The 25,633-nt window shown below is 34.4% G+C and overlaps 1 protein-coding gene across 4 annotated transcripts in view; it reads right to left on the bottom strand.

Annotated features, from left to right (window-relative positions):
• Positions 1–2,062: 2,062 nt before the first annotated feature.
• Positions 2,063–25,633, bottom strand: part of SHOC2 (SHOC2 leucine rich repeat scaffold protein) — a 58,217-nt gene continuing 34,646 nt past the window's right edge. For all 4 annotated transcript variants that reach the window (XM_081329542.1, XM_081329543.1, XM_081329544.1 and 1 more), the window contains exons 2-9: positions 23,760–24,702; positions 19,109–19,246; positions 12,091–12,221; positions 9,301–9,489; positions 8,308–8,430; positions 6,868–7,005; positions 5,803–5,920; positions 2,063–4,601 (exon numbers count right to left, since the gene is read on the bottom strand). In XM_081329542.1, coding sequence (XP_081185668.1) covers positions 4,393–4,601; positions 5,803–5,920; positions 6,868–7,005; positions 8,308–8,430; positions 9,301–9,489; positions 12,091–12,221; positions 19,109–19,246; positions 23,760–24,462 — 1,749 coding nt within the window. In that variant the 5' untranslated portion in view covers positions 24,463–24,702 and the 3' untranslated portion in view covers positions 2,063–4,392. The remainder of the gene's footprint in view (positions 4,602–5,802; positions 5,921–6,867; positions 7,006–8,307; positions 8,431–9,300; positions 9,490–12,090; positions 12,222–19,108; positions 19,247–23,759; positions 24,703–25,633) is intronic.

The following is a 25,633-nucleotide window of genomic DNA, read 5'->3' as shown; positions in this document are numbered from 1 at the left end:
ACATCACATGACATCGCACAACGTATTGAGACAGTTTTGCCATTGGGCGTGGCTTCCAGATGATGCGTCCGGCCCGCGGGCCGGCAGTTTGACACCCCTGCTGTATATCCAATGATATTGACCAACTATGCAATTACATCCAATTACGGGAGAGTTCATTGTTCATTGTTCCATAGGTGTGGAAAGGTGTGGAACGTTTTTTTAATCTAAGAACTGCACTTGACCTTTGAACAACACGTGGAAGACATTGCTCTAAAATTAAAGCCCAAACAAAAAAACAGATTTAATATAAAGATTCTTGATATTATTTCTCATATATTTAATAACCTTCTTCTTCTGCAATATTAAAATTTGATAGCAACTGTTGAAACAGGGCTGAGAATTTTTCAAGATATATTAAGAAATCTACTTTACACATTCTGATCAAATGTATGGCTGTATTCATAAACAATAAGCTAAGATTTATTTGATGAGTGGTTGTTGAACAGAGACAAATCATAACCACTGTTTTATATGACTCCAGTTGGTTTCTTCTTGCCAACCTCTTTCCAATAACCAAAAAAATGGGCAAACCACAAAAACAAAGGGAAGCCACAATTGTGCATTCAGACATAGGAGATATAAGCTTTAAACTCAAGTTCAATTTCAAATTTAATATGTTGGAAAAAGAAAGTTATTGTTTCTTTATTGAGATGGATTTACTAAACCAAAAATTAAATCCAACTATAAAGCTTATTATTATATACAAACCTTATTAAACAAGTTGAACTAAATGGATCTTTGTTATTGGAAGATATAGATTGTCTGTTATTAGAATCTTTCAGAGACTTGATTGAATACATTGATTTTTTTTTACCAAAAGGTGACTGAGTATTACAAAATCTACAGGTAGTCCCTGCTTAATGACCATTCATTTAATGACTATTCAAAGTTACAAGGGAAAAAGTGACTGATGACTAGTTCTCAGACTTATGACCATTGCAGCATCTCTGCATTACATATCACAGTTCAGGTGCTTAGCAACTGTCACACATTTACCATAGTCACAGCATCCTTGCAATCACCTGATCACCATTTGTGAGCTTCCTATCTGGTTTATGACAACCAAAATCAATGGAATAGCTGAATGGAGATTGTAAATTGCGGTCATATGATGTCTTGCTTAATGAACACAGGCAATTTGCTTAACAACTATAGCAAAAAGATCATAAAATTGGGTGTGGTCATGTGATACCTCATTTAACAACCACACTGTTTAACAATACATTTTCAAGTCCCTGTTGTGGTTGTAAGTTGAGGGCTACCTGCATAGTAAACAAGAGAAAGTAAAATTCTTTACAGATATATCTTTAAATGTTTCAGTAAAAATCAAGTAATCATAGAATTTCCTCTCAAAATCTGATGGCACCAATACAGCAAGCTACATACTCTTCAGGAATCATAAATTCAATTTTTAAAGTAAAAATTATTTTTTTCTGTAATATATATATAATGCTGTGTAGCCAATAATTACATTTTCTTGTAAATTTATTCTTATTTAACAAAAACTAAATCTAAGCAGGAGTTGGGAGTATTATGATTTCTGTTCCAACTATCAGAATATATTTCAGAATATATTCCTTCAATATATGGTTTATATTAATCATGCTATGCTGAAGCAGATTTTCAGTTCCACTGCTTTTTAAGCTGTTTTCAATCTTTTTTTTAAAAAAACCTCAGTGAATAAATAAAAAGTTTCTAACATGCAACTGATTTTTTAAAGAAAAATAGTCAAATAATCTTTTTAACATGAACAATTATATCAATATATTTACAGATTAAACTATAAATTTAATCTGCCACAATTCCACCAAGTGGTAGGTGAATCCTGCCTATTATGAGTGTACTATCCTACTTTAACTCTAAAGATTTCTAGAAAAATGTCTAACACATGGCTAAACTCTGACTTTAAAAAGTAAAAGAAACAATTGAATGGAAGATGATTATTTCCACCTAAAATAAAAGTGCATGTGGGCAACGTATTAAATATACACATACTAAATAAATGGAACGAGTTTACAACTTCAGCAAAAAAGTAGATTTTAATCTTTTCACCACCACTATAAGCATCTTTGTATTTTAACACTTCAATATTCAGACAGATTGCTTGTAGCCAGCTGCAACTATACATTATTAACAAGTATCCAGGTTAATTAGATATTCATATATTTACTTTAAAGTAAGTGGTGGAAAATCGATGGTATGAATTCAGCTATACTGGTTAATAGAAATGGTAAGATTGGATTGCTTTCTCCACATTAGTTTCCCGGTGACCTATGGTCTGAGTTTCTCCATGTAGTTTACCAATATCTTTCGAAAGACACTGTTATCAATTATCTTCTTTTTCAGCAAACAATCCCAAAAACTTGTCAAATTCAGCAATTCCCTTGATGAGATCCTTCTAAGCCTGCTTCTATCAGTCCAATTAGATATGTATAAATCTGGATCCAACCCAATAATATTTTGCAAATCCACTGACATCTAAAATAGCCCTTTAAGGTTTTATATCTCTACCTGCCTTTCTTAAAGGATTTCTTCCTTGCCAGAGATAAAATTAATGAACGCTAAAATTCACCTCACAGATGAAGGCAGTAAATTATGCTAACTCAATCTAAAAGAACATTCACAACCACTAAAATCAATGGCTCTTACAAAACAATCTTAAGGAGTATTTACTCAGAACTTATTGGTGTTTATGAGTGAATTGTGTTGATTTCAACAGGATAAGTATATCTGATGATCTCTGGATTATGCCTATCAAATAGACATTAATATCAAAATAAAAAAATACAAAACCTTTTAACACAGATGAAAAAAATTATCTGGCATCTGTGATGTATAATTTAAAGAACCCCTTTTTAATTCTAGTATCCCTTAAGCAAACCCATCATAATGAATTGACACTGAAAACCAATTTATCTCAAATGTAATTGCTATGTGAGCATCCAGTTCGAAATGGCACATCAAGTGCAGGAACAAGAATCACTGCAGCATCATTAGCCCTTTGTACAGCCATGAAAATGACAATAAACCGCATGTTTTCTATTCAATCACTTAATGGTTTTCTACTGAGCAATCACATTCTAAATACAAATGAAAAAGTGTCCTTATTTTCCAAACAGACCAGTCTTTAATACTGAGATTGATAGGATGAGGTTAAAAGAATAAATCATGGTACTGAACTGATTATTTTGAAGCAAGTGTCCCATTTTTACAGGGAAAAGTGCATTTAGTTCAGCAGCAAAACAGCACAGCATGAAGATATTGTGCTTTGACGCAGACACTCCATAATAATGGGAGGATGTACAAGGCAAGGCAAGATATAAAACCAGAGTAACATTGTCAACCGACCATAAATTTTACGTATACTGCAGGGTTTCAAAAAAGACACATTCATTAATTGCACAAAGACCAGGAAAAACCCTTACAATTATCTGTTGCATTTCAGATCCATCATTGACGCAATACTAAATCTTAAAAGAACATGATACTTTTCTACAAATTTGTCACTTCTTAAAGTGAAAAATGTTGCTTATGCTAAATGAGGCAACCATAAAATAATTGCTTCTTCACTATGATATGCTTATAACTGATGAATTCAAAGGAACTCAAGCTTCTGTTGGACTTACTTTCTTTTCACTAACTAGTTGCTTATTTTTTTTGCAATATGAATCAGTCAATAAAAAGCCCTCAGCAAGAAGAATACAACTTCCAGATTCAATAAAACAGAGTAAATCCCACACCACCCCCAATCCAGTGACATACCCTGACTGTAAACATACAAGACCATTTGTTTTAAAACTTAAAATAAGTTAAAAGGATTTTCCAGAATAAAGGAAAATACAAATAATTCCAATATTTTTTTTGTCACAAAATGTGAACTACAAGGAATGACAAAATAATTTGTGTGACTAAGTTGCTTTTTATCCAACAGGAAAAGGCTTGGTTTAAAAATATTTTCCCTTAAATTGATCAGCAGTCAATTGACATTGTTTTCAGTGAACTGGTACCCCAAATTATCCAGATAACCATCAAATTCACTAAAGAAAACTTGAACAAGCATTTACAATGGAAAAAAAATCTAAATGGCTATGTTTCCTCTGAGCAGGAACACATACGTGTGGTCTGAAATTTGCCTGTTTTATATTATTTGTTTTATAATATAATATACAATCTATATATTATATTATATTTACACACATACGCAATACTAACAGTGCAGTTTGCATTTAGTAGAGTGTATGGGACAATCCATCTTTTATCCACACTGGGCACCATGTAGCCTAGATACTATATACATAATGACACCACAAAAGCCATTTATATTTTGTACATCATTGGGAAAGATTTCAGTCAGACCATGGCTCGATATGGTCCTTGCATTTTGAGAAACTGGATGATAAAGGAAGGTCCACCTGCAACAATCTGAGCTGGAAGGGTACTGAGCGGACAGTTCTCAATGCTCATTATGGATAGTTTGCTGCAAAGGGCCAGTTCAAAAGGAAGGCTGTTTAGATGTGGGTTGTCATTTAGATACAGTTCTTCCAGATTCTCCAGTGTACCTGCAAAACAATGAGCATTTTTGAAACCAAATATATTAGTTATAAAATAACAATAAGTGACATAGAAATTACTACTAGCTAACTTGATTTTCTGCCAATTACCGAGAACAGCAAACATATCATCCTTTGCATCTAAACAGTTCACTGAATTCAAAACACATTTCTAAGTTTGCAGTAACAGCAGTTTTTTAGTGCTGGCATGGAAAGAAAAACCCATATGAATCTAGAAGGGACAAAGCCAATTGGTTTGCTGGAGCTGGCTTATCCTAGCTCACCAGAGCAGATTGTTAAATTTTGGGGAATTTTGCAAACACTTGATAGCAGACATGAGTTATAACACCTAGTGTGCCAATCAATCGTTTCATAGCAAGTGGCACAACGCAACAACAATGGACCTGATAAAGTTGGTTCTTAAACATTTATCAGCTCACTACTGGATAAAAACCCTTATTACATTTCTTTGACAACCTAAGGCCGCTTTCAGCTAGAAAAGTATTTTTTTTTCCTTACTGACATCCCAACTCCAAAATCTTACTTTTAAGAGACCCCATTAAGCCAAATGTCTTATGACAAAAATTTTCAAGTGGACTTGCAAATTGAAATGAAACAAATTCATGCCTGCATTTGGGAATCTTGAGTATATTATGCTGTGCTAAATGTCAAGACTGCTATTAAATGAATCTTAAATATCATGATTACTTCTCATTGTGTGGGAAGCTCAAACATTTTTCAAAGATTCTCTATTGATCAATGATGCATGATGAGGATAGAGTTCCAGCAATATTGACGGCTTTTTTCCCCTGAAGACTACTACAAATTATGCAAGTTATTAACAAAATTGTTCTAGTCACATGCAAAGTAAAAAAATAGCTTGGCAGACATGGTAGAACTTTTAAATATTCCAATCAGTTCTACTTTTGTGGTTCTTACATTCCCAAGATCGATCTTATGAGTGGAAATAACTTAAATAAAACAAATGCTGCCAGATGCTGACTTACAATGAATATCTCATTGGTGCATTACAGCAATATTTCTCAACCTCAGCAACTGTCAATTCTCAGAATTTCCCAGCCATTGCCCAGTGTTGACTGGGAAATTATGATAGTTGAAATCCAGAGAGTTTAAAGTTGCCGAGGTTGAGAAAACTACATCAGAAGTCCCTTATTAATACCAGCCCATGAATTTATGCATCATGTCTTACCAATTTCCTCAGGAAGCTGTGTAAGAAAGTTTTCTCCTAGCCCCAGATGTGTCAGATTGATAAGATGACCAATTCCTCTAGGAAGAGTGCTCAACTGATTATTCGTTAGGATCAGTCGCTGGTTAAGAAATATATAATTTAATCACAAAATTAATATCATCTTCCACCAAAGAATTAACAAAAATGGCTATCTTTTTATCATTAGAACAACCTTTGACTCTGTCAACAAAAAATGGCTGAACCTGGGCTGCATTACTCCAAAACACTGAACGTGTCATAAGAACCAGAACCGTGAAATGTTCGGTAAAGTCATTGTCCATGTATACCAAAGATGCTTTTTCACGAGGCAACTAAACTTTCTTGTTTTTCTTTGAAGATGTTTCGCTTGTCATCCAAGAAGTGAAATGTCTTCAAAAAAAAAAAAAAAAAGCCCAGCTGCCTTGTGAAAAAGCATCTTTGGGACAATTATGACCTGGATGACTGAGAATCTCCATAGACATGTTCATGTGTACATTAAAAAAATCTGTCTTATTTTTGACCATTCTCTGTATTTATTACTCAGTATAAATTGTCACTTTTTTGACTATAGGGCACTCAAAGCAGCTAAGTTTATAATAAACATGGAAGTAACAGAAATTAGAAAAACCTGCTAAATGTTCTGACTGAAGAGGAAGGCTTTAACTTCTTTCATAAGGCTGAAAAGGCTGGGATTACATTTTATGCCATTCTGTGTATTTTTTTTAAATAAATTTTTTTACATTTATACAGTAAATGCATTTAATACATTCTATAGCTAGGGAGCAATTGAGCATCTTTCTTAACTTCTCTTCCTTATGTGTCAGTAGGCATTCCCAAATAACACAACAGAGTGTGGCTCAGCGTGCAAATGGCAACTTGAACCAATTTATACATGGCAGTTTAAAAAAAATGACATGAAATCCAGTATGGTATAGTGGCCAAAGATACCAGGCTAAAAAAAAGACAATCAATCAATCAAGAAGGCAGGAAGGCATTTATATAGACTTTGAATTGGACAAAATATGCTATACCATGTAATTATTTTACCTGCAGATCCCTAAGGTATGCTATTTCATTTGGCAAAGATTCCAGCTTATTTTCCTCTAGATCCAATTCTCTCAGTTTCCTTAAATTTCCAATGCCATGTGGGAGGTTTCTTAGGAGGTTATTTGACAAAATAAGAACCTAAAATAAAATTAATAGAGAATATTTAATGAACCGGAGCTATCCATTAAGTAATGGTAGAATTAGCTAAATATTTTTTTAAAAATAAAAAGAGCTAGAGACGGTTTACTGTTGAACTTTAATGCCATATTGGCTCCAGCAAATATGATTTGTGAAATAAATAATTCTTTGTTGGGCAAGAATGAAGAAAACATTTTTCTAGAAACTTTATAAAAGATCTCTGGAAAATGCTACATTTTCACATTCCTGTCAACAGATTTTTAATTTTATAAGAATAGTTTTCCATGAATAATTTAATCACAAAAGCATTAAAATTATTTTGTGCATGTAGTAAAAAATTTTTATGTATATTATTTTACCCTACAGAAATGGAGAGGAATAGATATGAAGGGCAGGGCAAAGATATCTAAAGATGAGAAAGGAAGGCAATTGTTTATATAGGGTAACTGTACATGCCAATTACAAGGAATGCTATATTTTTTATGAGTTGAATGGAAAATAAGGAAAGAATAGATAAAAAGATTCCCTCCATCAACCACTTCCCATACTCACACTCAAACTTGAATTCGTTCTGTTAGAATTCATATAGAAAGTCATACAACACATGCATTTTATAGTTTTACCAAGAAAATACCCAGATGAATATATAGGTAGTTCTTGACTTACAAACAATTGCTTAGTGACCAGTTGACATTATGATTGACCTCCCCAGTTATTTACAATATGGTTTTGATGTTCTGCCAACTGACCCTACCCCCAGTGGTCACGTGATCACACTTGGCAATTGGCCTGCATTTACAGCCACTATAGGGTTTTTTTGTAGGAAACTGATGTTTACTTCCAGTTTCCATCAAAAAAAAATGCTGAGTGGGTGTAATGAATTTGCTTAATGAACACTGTGTTCACTGAATGACCGCAGCAAAAAATGTCATAAAATTAAGCTTAATGACCATCATAATTTACAAATATAATTCTGGGTTCAATTACAATCATAAGCTGAGGACTATCTGTATATCATTATATATTCACCATACAGGGAAATAAAAACTTGCAGATTAAGATAATGTAATAGCTATATCTTCCCTGTCATCACATAAAAGTGTCATAATGTGCACAATGTAAGTATTCTGATGAGAAACAAATCTGGTATGCAATTCATTTAAATAATCCTTCTAAATCCTTCTAAACCTAGGTTGTTTCAGAGTATATTTGTTAGTTTCATCAATTATCAATAAGTATGTCAAGATTGGTCAGGTTTCTTAGAATTTATTTATCTGGTCTTCTACATTCTACTTTTACCACCTCAAGAGAAACAAGTCCAGATACATCTTCAGGAATTTTGTTGAGTTGATTTGTAGCTAAATTGAGTTCCACCATACTAGTCCATGTCCCAAAATCCAGGGGAAGTGATGTCAGCTGATTGTCCTGAAATTTAACATAAATAAATTTTAGAGTTGTTTTTTTTTTAAAAAATAAGGATAATAAATTGTAAATGATATTCATTGAAGCACATAAAGAACATAAATTTCACTCTATCCTCTCAAAGAAATAATCATTAGAAGGGCTTGGAATTGTTTTTGAAAGAAATATTCACAATCAATTTAGCCAAGGACAAAATGCATTCTACATCTTCAGAATAGAAGGTGGTGATGAATATAAATCTTAATTAGATGTCCTACTGATTCTGAAAAAAGAACCAGTTTAGTATAATTGTAATCTTATCACCCACATAACTGCAACAATTAAAACAGTTGTATATATTAACTTTTCTATTTTAATCAACAATTTAAATTAAATATGTGCTGCAACAACTTTTAACTAGATTTAACTATTAAGTAACCAAATCAGCACTTTAATGTTTGTTTAGTTTTAACCAACAGAAATTTTCTGAAAGTACAGTCTAAGCTTTGTTCTTTTATAGAAAATAGTGATCTATGTTTGCAACTCCCTAATTTCAACATCATTTATTACTTACGCCAGGGGTCCTCAACCTTGGCAACTTTAAGATTTGTGGACTTTCAACTCCCAGAATTCTTCAGCCATCTTTGCTGGCTGAGGAATTCTGGGAGTTGAAGTCTACAAGTCTTAAAGTTGCCAAGGTTGAGGACCCCTGACGTACGCCACTACATAAGAAAGCATTTATACTCTTGATACTAGTCTTATAAATAATCCTGGGAAAGTCATCTTACAATTTCAGGTATCCATGGTATCTGCCACAATTCTCTTTGGCTGCACGTTCATAAAAAATATTTTATTTTACACCAGAAAATTCGTATTCCTGAAACAAAGCCTCACCTTCATGTTCAGCTTACTTAATACTTTTGCTCTAGAAAAAATTCCAAAAGGAATTTTGTTAATGCGGTTATGTTCCATATTTAGAGCGTAGATAGTAGAGAACTGTGAAGGGCCACCCACAGGATAAGATTGAAAACAGTTCCGTGCCAGAGTTAGACTAGTCAGATTCACAAGACTGGATAAGAGACCCTGCAAGAGCAAAGTGAACAAATCAAATTATATGCTTTATGTACTCTAATCTCCTTGTACTTGAATAGCTATTTTCTTATATTCAACCTATTTATCATGATCTGTTCAAAACGGTAATGTCGTTAAAAGTGATGTTTTCTGCTTTTGATAATACCTTTAATAACTGTAATGCCTGCATTTTCTGACATGTCATACCATATGTTAGCCATTTGTTAAGTATATATAAAGACAGCTCAATCTCTGAGAGGGTGTGCTTTACCCACTTACAGACAAGTATCAAACACACATTTTATAAAACAAAAATTAAGTCATTCTCCAGAAGCAATTTCAGGAGTAGCTACAAAATAATAAAGAGATGACAAACTTGCCACTCTTTGGAATTGCCGTATTTCAGGGGTTCTTGTGGTTCCAATTCTAAGATGTCTGAGGCTACTTGGTGGTGGTGGGGGTGTTAGGGGGCGGGAGAGATTTATACCTTTAGCCAAGGAAAACAGATTATCTCTGCTTGAATTTTAAAATGTATAACTTTAAAGGATGCAGAGATATTAAGCATATGAAATACTAATCATTTATTTATATCATTTTTAAGGAGAAAATATTATTCACTCTAAAAGCAGAGTAGGATATCCAGCTGTTCATTCCAAAACTACAGTGAAGACTTTGCGTAGCTGACTTTTCAGGAGATCTTGAATGCTTCCCAAAACTAGCTCAAGGCTATCATAATGCATTTTGAAATGCACAAGTATTTTAAGAATTAAAAGTTGAATGTATTATTGTTAAAAGAATCCCAATATAAACAATTTATTGGACAACCGCTTTTTCCAGCTAATATTTTAAGACATGTTTACTTGGCAAGCATTTCATCATTAAAAACTTAGTGTGTTTTGCAATTCTGCAGTTTCCTTTAGAAATGCATTTTCTTTCTTCTGCAGCCAAATTGATATGCTTTAATGGATTACACTAGTATGCTAATAAGTGGCTCTTTTCAGCAACAGTTATAAATTATATACAGACCAGCACTTAAAAATGCAAAATTCCATTTGTTAAGGGTGTTTTAGACTGGGAGCCCATTTATAAAGCAATCTGATTTCCAGTCAGTTTCTTTTGCAGGTTTAATTACAGTTAAGTAACTTTCATAATGTTCTTGGAAGGAGAGATTAATTACTAAGCAACTTTCTCCCATTAGCAAAGTCTACAAGCAATATTTACTCATTCTCAATCAGTTTTAACATTAATAATTTATTTGATGGATTTCCTTATTTCTTTTGCCTTATTTCTAGATCATTTATTATTCAATGCAATTCCAATTATTTGTATTAACATTATATATTACTTTTAAACTGAAATATTAATCCATATTTATTTATACAGATATGTATCTTTACAATCAATTATCATGTCAGATTTCTTGCTCCACATTGTCTTTGTGGAAATTGAATGTAAATAAGTAAATCCACATTTTTGTACTTTCTAATTCTATGCAACTGAACACCCATAAACTGAACAATTACCAGTTCCACTCAAAGAATCACGATTAAACATTTTCACACCCTTCTTGTAATATTCTACTAATATATGTTTGTAACTAAGAAACAGACAATTATACTTAGGGTTAACAACACACACCTCCTAATGCATTTGCAGAATAGCCTAGTAAATTCTTGTTTTATATATAGTTATTTTATTCATTTATTTAATTTTAAAATTTAATATGAGAAGTACTTTGAAGTGAAGTGCTGGCAGATGATGGGTGACATCTCAATTTACAGGATAAAGCTGTATTGTTTGGAATAATATTCCAAATCTTGGTTTATAATTTGGAAGTATTTGCTGATTATCTTGGTTTATTTTAACCAGCATTTACTGTTGCCTTTTAAATTTTTATTTATTTTTATTTATTTTAATTCCATTTATATCCCGCCCTTCTCCGAAGACTCAGGGAGGCTTACAAGCTTAGCAGTAGCCTTCATTCTATGTATATGCCTGCTTATTAGGGCTTTCACACACACCCCAAGTGGCATTATTACAAAGTCAGCTTAATTGCCCCCAACAATCTGGGTCCTCATTTTACCTACCCCGGAAGGATGGAAGGCTGAGTCAACCTTGAGCCTGGTGGGATGCGAACCTGCACTAATTGCAGGCAGCTGGTGTTACTTAAGGAGGCATTAGCCCACTGCTCCACCAAGGCTCCACCAATGTTTTAAATGCATCTGTACATCTGCATGAAGCTGAGGTCAACTCGTGGAGATCATTATAATAGCTACTAAATTTGAATATTTTTCAAAATTTATTTAATTTTATTTATCACATTTAGAAACCGCTCATCTCCTTAACAGAGCAACCTTAGGCAGTGTGTGGCAGTGTTAAATAAAAGCCTCTTTCCTTCTCTCGCACACATTTCAACATTAAACTAACATAATGAAGCCAGAATAGAATCAGGTGGTTTATACATTAAATAAAATAAATAAGCAAATTCTGTCAACAAGACTTTTTTTAGTATTATAAAATTTATGATGAAGTGGCTCTTCTTATTTCATTTTACTCAAATTGAATTATTTATTCATTATACTTACAGGGTCTCCTACTTCTCAAGTGTCTTACCTCTGGCAAAGTAGAAATAATGTTATTTTCCAAATTTAACTCATCAAGTTTACTGCACTGTTGTAGAGTCCTGGGTATTGCTGAGAGACGGTTATATCTCAGACCAAGGCTTTTCAAACTAGATAGATTTCCTGAAAAGAAAAGAAAATGTTTAAGAATCTTATGTATAGAAACTCCCACTATCTGTATTTAATTCTTGGGAAACGGTAAGTCCCTCTTTCTCTTTTATTACTATTTATTGGAAAAGGTATACACTTTTCACACAAATATACGAACACCTTCAGCATCAGGATAATTTTCCAACATATAAATATACAACTCAGTATTTCAACAATATCCCATTAGTCAAGATCATTTTCCACTAGTGTGCTTTGCTTTCATTTCTGGCTTCCCAGCAATACTGTAAAAGCGTAAATCTAAGTGTTTTGTTTCTTTTTAATCATTACTGGCTGTCATCACCACAATACTTTAGAGCAATTTACACATTTTTAGATTACAAGGATAAGCATTGCCTTATGAGAGGAGGGGCAACATTAATAGCTTTCAAAAGCAGCAAGACAAAAACCTTGCAAGTGAACTTCATGCCAAAAGCTAATTAATGAAAGATCTTCTGTCGTCTCCTGATATTTTTTGCATACACATCAAACTTAATTCTAAGTGTACAGATATTACTTAGTGCAATAATGAGTACTGGGGCAACACTGTCAAGGAAAACTATTTATGAACAAAAACCTTAATTTCATTCATGTGACTCAAGTATTAAAAACTCAAGATACTAATCAGTTTAAAAGTGTTCAAATGCAAGTACATTTAGACACACTACCTAAAAAAACTGAAAACACAGCTAAAAGTAGGAAAAAGCGGGGTGGGGGGTGGGTTGCACTACAAATCTGTCTTTTGAGGTAATTTCACAATTAGGCAATGGAATACAGTAACAGTAAAAAAAAACCAACAAAAAGGGAGTTGGAGAAAGGACAAGCAAAGGAGAAAGCCACCCAGAGTCTTAGCAAAAAGATGCTCATGATACTTTGATCAGAAATAAATGAAATAAACCACATATACACGTATTCAGTGGAACTTCATTTTAACAGGCTAATGGGGGAGGGGGAGGTGCTTTGTTCATAAATGTGCACTAAATATGAAAGTACACAATTGCAGCAACTTATATCAGTTAAATACAATATTCAAATGGTGTGCTTTTAAGCAGTAGGCGTGAGCTTAAATGGACTCCAGAAGATGGTAGAGGATAGGAAGGCCTGGAGGAACGTTGTCCATAGGGTCGCGATGAGTCGGACACGACTTCGCAGCTAACAACAAATAATGAAATAATTACACAAATGCCATAAACTGGTCCATTGCACAAGGTCTGCTAAATCAAAGTTTTGTTGTATTGTTGTTTGTGCCTGAACTAACTTATCCTACCCTTTCTGCTAGCAGGGAATGCAGCACAGAGCATGGGTAGTAAATTAAAATTAAAAATTAAAACAATAGAGAAGACTTTCCTTCTTATTTTTCTAACTCTGAATGATTCAATTCACCAAACAATGAAGGCAACAGTGATCAATAATTATGGGGCCATAAATACATGGAAAACCTATTTGGAACATAAGCAAAGTAAATGGTAAAATGAATGAATCCATGCACGCATGATTGAATGGGCTGAATTAAACTGTGTTAAAAGAAATGCAGTTATGTCTTAGCTTGAGAATTTAAGAAAAAGGAGGATATAATCTTTTCAGATCTTATGGACTGATAAACACACTCTTGTTGAGAAAATTCAGTAGGAAATACAAGGGTAATGTTAATTTCTAAATGAAGGATAGATTCAGACAAAGAAAAGTGACAGAGAAAGAAGAATGAAAAAGAATGGCCACAGCAATAGATAATTCCATGTAAGAAAACAACTGTTGAAAAATATGATGAAAGTTATTTTATGCTGTGTATACAGAGAAAAAGACAAGTGCAAAGAATGTAGTCAAAGAGCAAGGAACAATTTTAAAAGGCATAACAATGGAGAGAAAGTTTGATGGGAGTTTTAAAAGTTTCAGAAATGAAAGAAAACAGCGAAATGAGAAGGCTCCAGTAGACTGAATGGAATTACAAATAAAAATTATGGAATGACTTGGGGTTATACCAGACATGTCAAACTCGCGACGTCATGTGACGTCGCGCAATCGGGACGATTTCGCCATTGCCGGCAATGGGGTGGGCACAGCTTCCGGATGATGTGTCCGGCCCGTGGACCGGCAGCTTGACACCCCTGGGTTATACTGATATGAGGAAATGCTGGAATTGTAGAGATTTGTATAAAAGGATTATTTGCAGAATGGAATCAAAATAAATGAAATCAAAGTTACTGTCATTTACAAAAAGAAAGTTAGAAATGCTGCTAAAACCCTGAAAAATGCTAAAGTTGCAGCTCTAGTCAGGATACCTGGCAAAATGTTAAAATATGAATGTGGTTTGCTTATTATAGTGGTTGTGATGCCTGTTTTAACGTGATTGTAAAGCCTTCTCCTATGCCCGGAATGGGAAGAATATAGTTACTGTTCTCTTATACAAAGGAAAAGATAATAACAGAATGCAAAACTTACAGATAAATTAGTCTTGTGTATGCTAAGGAAGATATTTGGTAGAATTCTCACTAAAAACTTATGAGAGCTAACAATAAGCAACAATTTGGAAAACTCACTGAAGCCTTATTTTATGGAAAGGATATGCAGATCAGATTTTTGTAGTCACTGCTATTTGTGAGAAATGTGTGAATGTGAGAAGAAAAATGTTTGAAAGAGAAATGAAGTATACATTTGAAAGTTATATACAAATGGTGAAAAATGAGAGCAATTAGGCGGCTTGATTCTTGTGCATCTTCAAAATCATCTACTCCATGTAGAATATTCTTGTTCAAAATGAACCAATGGACAGTCATTCTGTGAGACCCATTCTTTAGGAGATACGTCCAAGGAACCTTCTCAGTTATGTTTTTTGTGTTTTATTTGATTTTATTTTTATGATTTCATTCAGATTGCATTTTTAGTGTGTTTTATTGTAAACCAACCGGAGAGCATCAGTTTTTAGGCTGTTTTAAAAATTTAATACATAAATAAAAGCACAGTGAGTTGGACAGTCATCATTTTTCTGGAAGCATATGCTTTTCTGCTCATAAAGAAAACTAATCTTTCTTTCACTAAAGTCGTAACATAATTGCAAAGAAGCCATCACCAAGGAGAGGTTTCTAACTCAAAAACAAAGAGACATGCAACGAAAACACACATTTTTAAAAAGCCAAGTAACATACAATTTCAAAATCATTTACATAAAGTATTCAAGTAATTTTCTGACCATTACCTATTACCATACTAACTGCTATTAACTATTATCATAATTGTTAATACATGGGTATGAATATCAGATCTATATATTTATTATAAATTCAGAAATAAATTCTTATTAGGAACGAAAGGGGGGAATGATAAATGTATAAAACAGCTACAGTTGCAAGAAAAAGTATGTGAACCCTTTGGGATTACGTGGAGTTTTGCATGAATTGGCCATAAAATGCGCTCTAAACGTCATGTAAGTCACAACAATAGAAAAACACAGTCTGCTTAAAATAATACTACACAAACATTAGCTGTTGTCATGTTTTAATTGAACATAAGATGGAAACATTCACAGTGCAGGGTGGAAAAAGTATGTGAACCCCTAGCCTAAGGACTTCTCCAAGAGCTAATTGGAGCCAGGAGTGAGCCAACCTTGACTCCAACCAGTGTGATGTTATTGGATGTGTTGCTGACAGCTGTCCTGCCCTTTAAAAACACACACCTGTTTTGGGTTTACTGGTCTCAAGAAGCACTGTCTGATGTGAACCATGCCTCGCAGAAAAGAGCTCTCAGAAGACCTACGATCAAGAATTGTTAACTTGCATGAAGCTGGAAAGGGTTACAAAAGTATCTCCAAAAGCCTTGATGTTCATGTGTCCATGGTAAGACAGACTGTCTACAAATGGAGAAAGTTTAGCACTGTTGCTACTATCCCTAGGCGTGGTCATCCTGTACAAATGACTGCAAGAGCACAGCGCATAATGCTTAATGAGGTAAAGAAGAATCCTAGAGTGTCAGCTAAAGACCTACAGAAATCTCTGGCACATGCTAACATTTTTGTTGACACATCTACAATAAGGAAAACATTAAACAAGAATGGACTACATGGGAGGACACCACGGAGGAAGCCATTGCTGTCCAAAAAAAATATTGCAGCACGTTTGAAGTTTGCAAAAGAGCACCTGGATGTTCCACAGCACTACTGGCAAAATATACTGTGGACAGATGAAACCAAAATTGAGTTGTTTGGGAAAAACACACAACACTATGTGTGGAGAAAAAAAGGCACAGTACACCAACATCAAAACCTCATCCCCACTGTAAAACATGGCGGAGGGAGCATCATGGTTTGGGGCTGCTTTGCTGCCTCAGGGCCTGGATGGATTGTTGTCATTGATGGGAAAATGAATTCCAGAGTTTATCAGGACATTTTGCAGGAAAACGTACGACCATCTGTCCGCCAACTGGAGCTCCGCAGAGGATGGGTGATGCAACAGGACAATGACCCAAAGCATACAAGTAATTCAACAAAACAATGGCTTCAACAGAACAGAATATGCCTTCTGGAGTGGCCCAGTCAGAGTCCTGACCTCAACTCAATTGAAATGCTGTGGCATGACCTTAAGAGAGCGATTCACACCAGACATCCCAAGAATATTGCTACACTGAAACAGTTTTGTGCAGAGGAGTGGTCCAAAATTATTCCAGATCGTTGTGCAGGTCTGATCTGCAACTACAGGAAACGTTTGGTTGAGGTTATTGCTGCCAAAGGAGGGTCAACCAGTTATTAAGTCCAAAGGTTCACATACTTTTTCCACCCTGCACTGTGAATGTTTCCATCTTATGTTCAATTAAAACATGACAACAGCTAATGTTTGTGTAGTAGTATTTTAAGCAGACTGTTTTTCTATTGTTGTGACTTACATGACGTTTAGAGCGCATTTTATGGCCAATTCATGCAAAACTCCACGTAATCCCAAAGGGTTCACATACTTTTTCTTGCAACTGTAAGTAACTAAAACAAAACAAAACACCAGAATGATAATACTTTAAAAAAATGAGTAATATCATCCTAACTTATATACCCAAACCCTAACTTCGGTCATATCTGAATTTAGCAATTCTAACCAAAAAAATAACCTTTCTACATTGAAAAAAGAGATAGTGCTTAAATGACTTTTCATGCTATTTGCTTCTCAATCCCTTATGTTTACTACATACTGTCTGTGATAATTTCAGTAAAGCTGCAAAGTGGCTTATTGTTCCCTAAAATATAGAAAGCAATACGTGTTGCTTATCTGTCTTTATATGCAATTGTAACAATTCTTTACATTAAATAGCATTTCAAACACAAAAACCAGCTACTTCGACTTTTAGAGACTCAGCAACAATCTGTCAAGTCTGGTCTTGTTTGTCATATTATGGATACTTTGAGAATCAGAGCTTGAAGCATTCTTACTATGACTATAGAAGTTTGTTGCTGAAAAAGAAATGCAAATCTTTGTCAACTGGTTTCTAAATCTCAGCATGTTGCTGCAAATATTTTTTTCACATCACTCTCAGGCTGAGGGATGTGTCCATTAGTATCTAGTAGTTATTCTCTAGGAATACCCAGGCAAAGTATATTTAAAGGGAAAATGCCTGTGACCTATCATCTGTGTTGTTTTAGGATTTCTGATGGGGAGGGGAAAGAAACCAGAAAATCCTGATGTTGGCAGGATAGTTATATCAAACAAGCTACGCTACTTCTGAGGACAAGGAATTGCTCATACAAAATTAAAAATTATATTTGGCTACTTAGGATAACATTAGTAATCCAGAAAGAGACTCGGTACTAAAATAACAATGAGGCCAAGGCAAGATTTTGCTCACAGTGGTTTAAGAGATATATCTTTTCTATTTGGCCTGGATTTGTTCTGAAATAGAGATCTTTGTCGTGCATTCTTTTTATTTAAAGATTCAAGGTAAGTATAATTTTGAATCAAGCTCAACTCTTGATGACTGAGCTACACATTTTCTTGACATGTAAGGCAACGTTTTTTCCTTCAACCTCTTTTGGGAAGGTTTTTCCAGGTGCTACTTCAGCCAAAAGCCCTAATTCACGGGGACTCTTTGAATACTAAAGCTCACCCTGCATGGCTTCCAAGATCACAGTTCACTATACATAGCTGCTAAAAACATCTACAGCCAGCCAACAATGTATAGTTTTGTATTCACCGGTTTGAAAATATTGAGATGTAGTTCTCCATTCTCCACTATTGGAAAGAAATGAATCTATTTGGCAAAATTTTATATAAATGTAGGTATGGTTATTTCTTCAAAACAAAAAAAAAACCCACCCACCTCATGTGAAAATGAAATGAAAATATTTTAAGTACAGAAAAAAATCCATAAGTTGGGAATTGAAGTTGGGAGTACTTTCCAATCTTATTTTGCAATCACTATGTCTTACAATATAATTTATAGTTTTTCCTACATTTTTTTTTCATATATGAAAACTGCAATATTTTAAATAGACCTTACCATGCAAACCCTTGCATGTCTACAATGAGGAATTGTAGAATCAAATTTTAAATGAACTTATTGAAAATGATCAACAGGACGCCTATAATAAAATTGCTCATTTACATAATTACAGGCATATATGAATTGTTAGTTTGTTTACACAAAATTTAAACCCAGAAAAGAGCCAGTTTGGTGTAGTTAATATTCTGGTCTAGAAACCAGGCAACGGTGAGTTCTAGTCTTTCTCAAGGCATGGAAATCCACTGTGTGACTTTCAGTCACTCTCTTAGCCTAATCCAACTCATAGGGTTGTTGTTGGGAAAACAGAAAAAAGGAGAAGTATGGTTCCAGTTGTAAAAATAAAGGCAGAATATAAATCTAATAAATGAGTGAACCAAATTTTTACTTACCTATAGTGTCTGGAAGGTCCAAAAGTTCATTGTGCTGTAGATCAAGTTTGGTGATCTGTATGCAATTGCCAATCTCTTTTGGAAGATGTTCAAGCTGATTGTGGGCTACATCCAGCGTTATGAGGTTACACAACTCACCTGACAATGAACAAAGTCACATAATTTGACATTTTATCATAAAACAGGATGGAAGTTTTTCCCCCAATATTTAAATAAATAAATATAAGCATTTAATATTGTCATCTGATGGATTACAAAAGATTATGGCAAAGATTAAGAACATACTAACACTATAAAGACACATATCAAGTAATACCAATTTTTAATGTTCTTGAATGTTATTACTCTCTTTTTACATCCCATTCCATTGTATTTTTTCTTGCTCATTTTTATTAGAATTAAATAAAATAATTAGGAATTACTAGAATTTCTTTTTAAAAATCCAATGCAACATGTTGTTGTTTGAACCCAAATGCTTCAACTGAGTGTTAAAACTCTACTACAGAAAAATTTTGTAGGAAAAGAGATGTATTTGTCTTGGAATTCCAAGATACATCTCCATAAATTTCACAAATTCTTGTAATAATGAGGAAGCAGTAAACAAAAATATTAACATTTCTATAAAATAATTTGTGGTAAAGGGGAATATTGGGTTAGATAAATGCTGTCATTTGTGCAACTTATATTCCACTTTTCAATGTATAATTTTAAAAATTAAAGTAATTCACATTAACAGCCTAACAAAACCAATAGATACTGCCTTATTTTATTGTTAAGTATTAATATTGTATTTTATTTTATTATGTAATTTTTATCATTTAGGATTTAAAAAAAACAACTAAGACAATAGTATTTGAAAAAGAAGCAATTCCAGTATTCTTTTCTTCTGCAGGAACACTTGAAAAATTTAGATAGTTCCAAAAAGTATTCTTAAAAAGATATCCAACCAAGAGAGTCCAAGCAGATTACATAATTAGAAATTATGCAGACTAATTTATATTCAGCTATACTGAGCATCAATAAAATAAACAGACGGAAGCCTGGTGTCAGCTATCAAACAAGAAAATTAATAATCACTTGCCAATACCTGATAATTTAGCCTTTTAAAAAATTGTTCTGCAGAAAACCTGTAAGAATTGTACCTAGCAGGACAATTCAGCAATTAAGCTGGAATGCATCAGATGCCCAGGATAAGCCAAGTCAGGAATGAAAATAATGTGCAATTTGACCCCTATGGCAAAGGACTAATTATACTGGTTCCTCATTTTCAGATCATGCACCATCTGTTCCAAAGTGAACACTAAGTCTAATGAGTGATCCACCCATGAATCAAAGCTGAGTGAAAGCTGAAATCATAGAAAGTGAACTCTGGAATCTGAAATCTCTTCCATGTCACTATTATTTTCCCTCAATTTACTTTCTCCTTTTTCTTTTCTCGTGGTGCCCATTTTCTCACATCCACCCTTCACAAATCCACTTTTCAGACAGATTTTCTTCTTGCAACAATTTATTTGATGGATAATAATAATAATAATAATAATAATAATAATAATAATAATAATAATAATAATAATAATAATAATAATAATAATAATAAAGTTGGAAGGGACTTTGGAGGTCATCTAGTCCAACCCCCTGCTCAGGCAGCAAACCTTATACCATTTCGGGCAAATGGCTGTCCAGTCTCTTCTTAAAAACCTCCAGTGTTGGAGCATTCACCACCTCTGGAGGCAGGTTGTTCCACTGGTTAATTGTTCTAACTGTCAGGAAGTTTCTCCTTAGTTCTAGGTTGCTTCTTTCCTTGACTAGTTTCCATCCATTGCTTCTTGTCCTGCTTTCAGGTGCTTTGGAGAGTAGCTTGACTCCCTCTTCTTTGTGGTAGCCCCTGAGATATTGGAACACTGCTATCATATCACCCCTCACCCTTCTCTTCATTAAACTACACATACCCAATTCCAGCAACCGTTCCCTATATGTTTTAGCCTCCAGCCCCCTAATCATCTTTGTTGCTCTTCTCTGTACCTCTGTAATTCAAAACATTTATTTTATTTATTTTATTTTATTTATTTTATTACATTTATATACCGCCCTTTCCCGGAGGACTCAGGGAGGTTTACAGGGTAATTAAAAACCAAAAATACAAAAGTTAAAAACCAAGTTTAAAAAAGATTAAATTTATCCCTGTATCAATAAAACCCCATAACATCATAAACAATATACAAAATAGCCAACAGTCTTGGCTTGACTGTTAACTTGGTCTGTTTTTCTTAATTTTTATTTTATTTTTAAGCAGACTGACCTTTAATGTCCCTTATATCATGATAAAACTTGCACTAAATCATACGGGGAAGATAAAGACTGTTTCACAAGGCTTTTCAAGAAGCAAAAGAAGTGAACAGAAACTTGAAGTAGATAGAAAACCATTAGGAATTACGCCAAGTGCATTAGTTTCACAACAATGACTGGAAAAAACAGAAACAATTTTTGCATTTTACATACTAGGCTTAGAGACTAGCAGAAATACTTTTACAGTCCCCAAGCTTTTAACTTAGTATTCTTTGCCTCAAATGTATGAAGTATCAGCTATCATATTAATTTGCTGTTCCTGATAATAAAGAGCAAGCCCAGTAACACTTCATTATTCCTATGCTGTCGTGTCTGCGTTCAGGAGGCAGCACATACATCATTGGAACCCATGAGTCCCAACTGAAACATAATTTCCCTTGGCATTAACAATTTAGGCATATAAAATTAGATTGTTTTGCTGTACAACTTTAACTTTTGAACTGAGAAATTATGCAAGTTCAGAATCCTTTGAGGACATCTAGACATATACAGGATAATATTAAATAATACAACTATGTAGTTTTATAGTAAAGAATCAATTGCAGAAAAAATGCTTCTAGCAAAAATTTATTACAAGGTGTCTGCCTTTGCCTTATAAAAAAATACCCAAACTAAACCTGAAGCAATATTTCAACTTTAAAAAAAAAGCCTTGAATTTGGTCAGACATACACCTATAGTTCTTTTTTTATTTTTTCATGCTTAGTCTGCTACTCACTATCATTTATCATTTTTCTATCCCACTCTTCATTTTTGCTGCTTCAATGTAACAGAAAATTTCATACACAGATATGGAAAACATTAGATCTTATGAGGGAATTTTTCTCCATTTTTACAATTTTTATTGTAATCTATTGTTCATTTTAAACTATTCTCCAAACTATACAGAGAAGAGAAAATTATGCTATCTATTCTATGCTATCAAATATGTTAAGAAGTACAGTAAGCTAGCTAATATGAAATCTATTTTCCTGATGGCAGCAGCAAAATGACAAATCTCAAGATTTGTAACTGATCTCACATACAGTTGGCTCGTACAGTAAGAATATGTTAGTTTCTAAGAATGGTTTCTTTCATTCTCAGCCAAATATTCTACCTCTATGAAATATTTCTCTTCTCCTCCTTCCTAGATAAGATTTTCTTAGTACACTGCAGTCTTTTCCCAAACTGTACCCTGCCTCAGCACACTTTTTTCCCCTGGTGCTTCTAAATCTTTCACGATTTCCACTCTACGCCCAAACACATTGTGCAAAGTTAAGATGGCATGACTAGAAATCATAGTAGCTCTTTGAAACAAATCCATTGCAAGTATTTTTTTAAAAATTGTAAACAGGGCAAGATAGGTCACCTGAGGGCTAAAGATATGTGTAAGAACAGACTTATGTTTATAAGCATAGCACTGCTGACTTCAGAGCTAAAGAAATAATTATTTTCAAAAGGAACTTCATAGATGGCAATGAGACAAATCCCAAGAGTATCCCGGAGTTTTAATTCATGTCATTCAATTCTGAAGTAAACATCAGCTTCAAAATCAAATTTTAAAAAACGAATATGTATTATAGGGGGATACAATGGCTCAGCGGTTAAAGACACTGAGCTTGTCAACTGGAAAGCTGGCAGCTGACAGGTACAACAGGGTGAGTTCCTGTTAATTCCCCAGCATCTGCTCAGCTAGCAGTTCGAAAGCATGTAAAAGCAAGTAGATAAATAGGTACCACTTTGGTGGGAAGGTAATAGCGTTCTGTGCACATCAGTGTATAATCATGATGGCCACATTACCACAGAAATGTCTATGGACAATGGCTGGCTCTCTTGGCCAAGAAACAGAGATGAGCACTGCCCCCTAGAGTCAGATATCTTTTTATGTATTATTTCAAGTGAAACAAATCCATGACAGTGGTTAAAAATTACCATTCATTATAAATGAAATTTTGAGTATATTAAGCCCCTTAATACTTTTCTGTATTAACAGCAATAGCATTTAGACTTATATACCACTCCACAGTGGTTTACAGCACTCTCTGAGAGGTTTATAATGTCAGCATATTGCCCCCAACGATCTAGGTCCTCGTTTTACCAACCTCATAAGGATGGAAGGCTGAGTCAACCTCGAGCCCCATCAGGGTGAACTCCAGACTGTGGGCAGAGTTAGCCTGCAATGCTGCATTTCAACCACTGTGCCACCAAGGCTTAATTAATATCAATATGTTTTAATTGTTAGAAGTTTTGCTCATCATTAGCAGACATACGATAATACCAATGTAGATGGAAATAAGCATTTCATACAGGATTTTAAGAAGTTCTTACCAATTTCTGCAGGCAGTTGTTTGATTTTGTTTTCCCGTATGCTTAGCATGGTGAGATTGGACAAGTTCTTGATATCCTTTTCCACTGAAGTGATACGATTAAAGCGCAGATAAAGTGTAGTAAGGGAAGTTAGCCTATACACCACAGAAGGAATCTCTCTCAATTTGTTATGCCGTAGATCAACCATGCGAAGCTGTTTCAAGTTACCAAGAGAGTCCGGAAGGCTGGTGAGTGAGTTCTCACTTAAGGCCAAAGTTTCCAGATTCACAAGACAGCCTACCTCAGCAGGTAGTGACTGTAACTTATTTCCATATAAATAAAGTTCTGTCAACTGGGTTAACTCTTTGATAGATGATGGGAGCAGATGTATAGACCTCTTAGCCAAGTCCAAACGTACTGAATTTTCTTCCCGGCATTTGTTTAGCTCTTTGATCACCTCAGCATTACTGGACTTTTTACGGGCCCCTGGAGCTGGATTGGGCCGTTTTATTGTGTTGTCTACTGAAAAAGCCACGCCTGGCTGTGCACCACTGGAGTCCTTCTTCCCATCTTTGGTTTCCTTCCCTTTGGTCTTAGATTCTCTATCTTTACTTTCTTTCCCAAATCCACCAGAGGCCTTGGCCTCTTTCTCCCTTTCTTTTGCTGAAGACACTTTAGGATCCTTCTCTTTGCAATCTTTTTCTTTTCCAAGACTACTACTCATTGTTCCTCAGTTTAATTAATACCACTTGAAATCCAACTTGAATTTTAGTTAACAAAATCCAAAAGAGGAATAAAGATAATTCATTCACTGTTGATATACAAGGAGGTTTAAAAGACAAAATGTGGTCTAGAAGTATGGCGGCATAGTAGTTATCTGCTACATGTTGGATCCAGACAGCTTCAATATCAGAAAACTTGGTTACTGGTGCTCAGACAATAAAAAAAATCTTCATTAGAAGTTCTGTAATATAATAAGAGAAAAAAAGCAGACATTAATGCATGGATGCCTCTCTAAACCACGTAGATTAGCTCTGCAAAAAAAGGATATAAAATCACAGTTCATAACAATTTTTTCTTTAACTGTTTATGAGGAATGAAAGATTCATTATATTTCCCAAAATTATATTAATATAAGTTAGAACTGCTATTTTAGTTGCCTGAAAACTAAAAGAGCTTAACACGAAGTATCAGCTAACAAGATATTTCAATGACGCTCCCCTGCCTTGCTCTAAACTGGTCTTACTTGACAGAATGCTCTAATATTCTGGAATGCAGCTGTACAACAGTCACTTCAAAAGTTGAAAATCTGGAAGAGTAATGCAGATTTGGGGCCACACAATAACTCTTGCAATTAAAAAAAGCATGGAAAATGTATAAAACTAAAAAAAAGATGTTATTTTAAATATGCTCTTGACAATTTAGCATTCCCTAATCCCACTTAGGTTTTATCTATTTGTGTGGACCAGTTGCTGGCATGCTGGGGCCCGGTACTAGTCATGGACTGTGGTTGGGGACCCCTACTCTAGAGTAGTGTTTCTCAACCTTTGCAATTTTAAGATCTGAGGACTTAAATCCCCAGAATTTCACAGCAAGCAATGGGGAATATGTATTTTAAAGGTACCAAGGTTGAAAGACTCTGCTCTAGAAGACTGGAACACCTACATGAGTACAGGTAGTCTTCGACTTACAACAGTACATTTAGTGACCATTCAAAGTTACAACAGCACTGAAAAAAGTAACCTATGACCGTTTTTCACACGTACGACTGCTGCAGCATCCCCATGGTCATGTGATCAAAATTCAGACACTTGGCAATTGGTTCATATGTATTATGATGGTTGCAATGTCCCAGCATCATGTGATCAACTTTTACAACCTTCTGACAAGCAAAA

Source organism: Vipera berus (assembly GCF_964194415.1).
Source record: "Vipera berus genome assembly, chromosome: 5".
NCBI lineage: Eukaryota > Metazoa > Chordata > Lepidosauria > Squamata > Viperidae > Vipera > Vipera berus.
The sequence above is the reverse complement of the archived record's forward strand: the minus strand, read 5'-3'. Positions and strand labels throughout refer to the sequence as shown.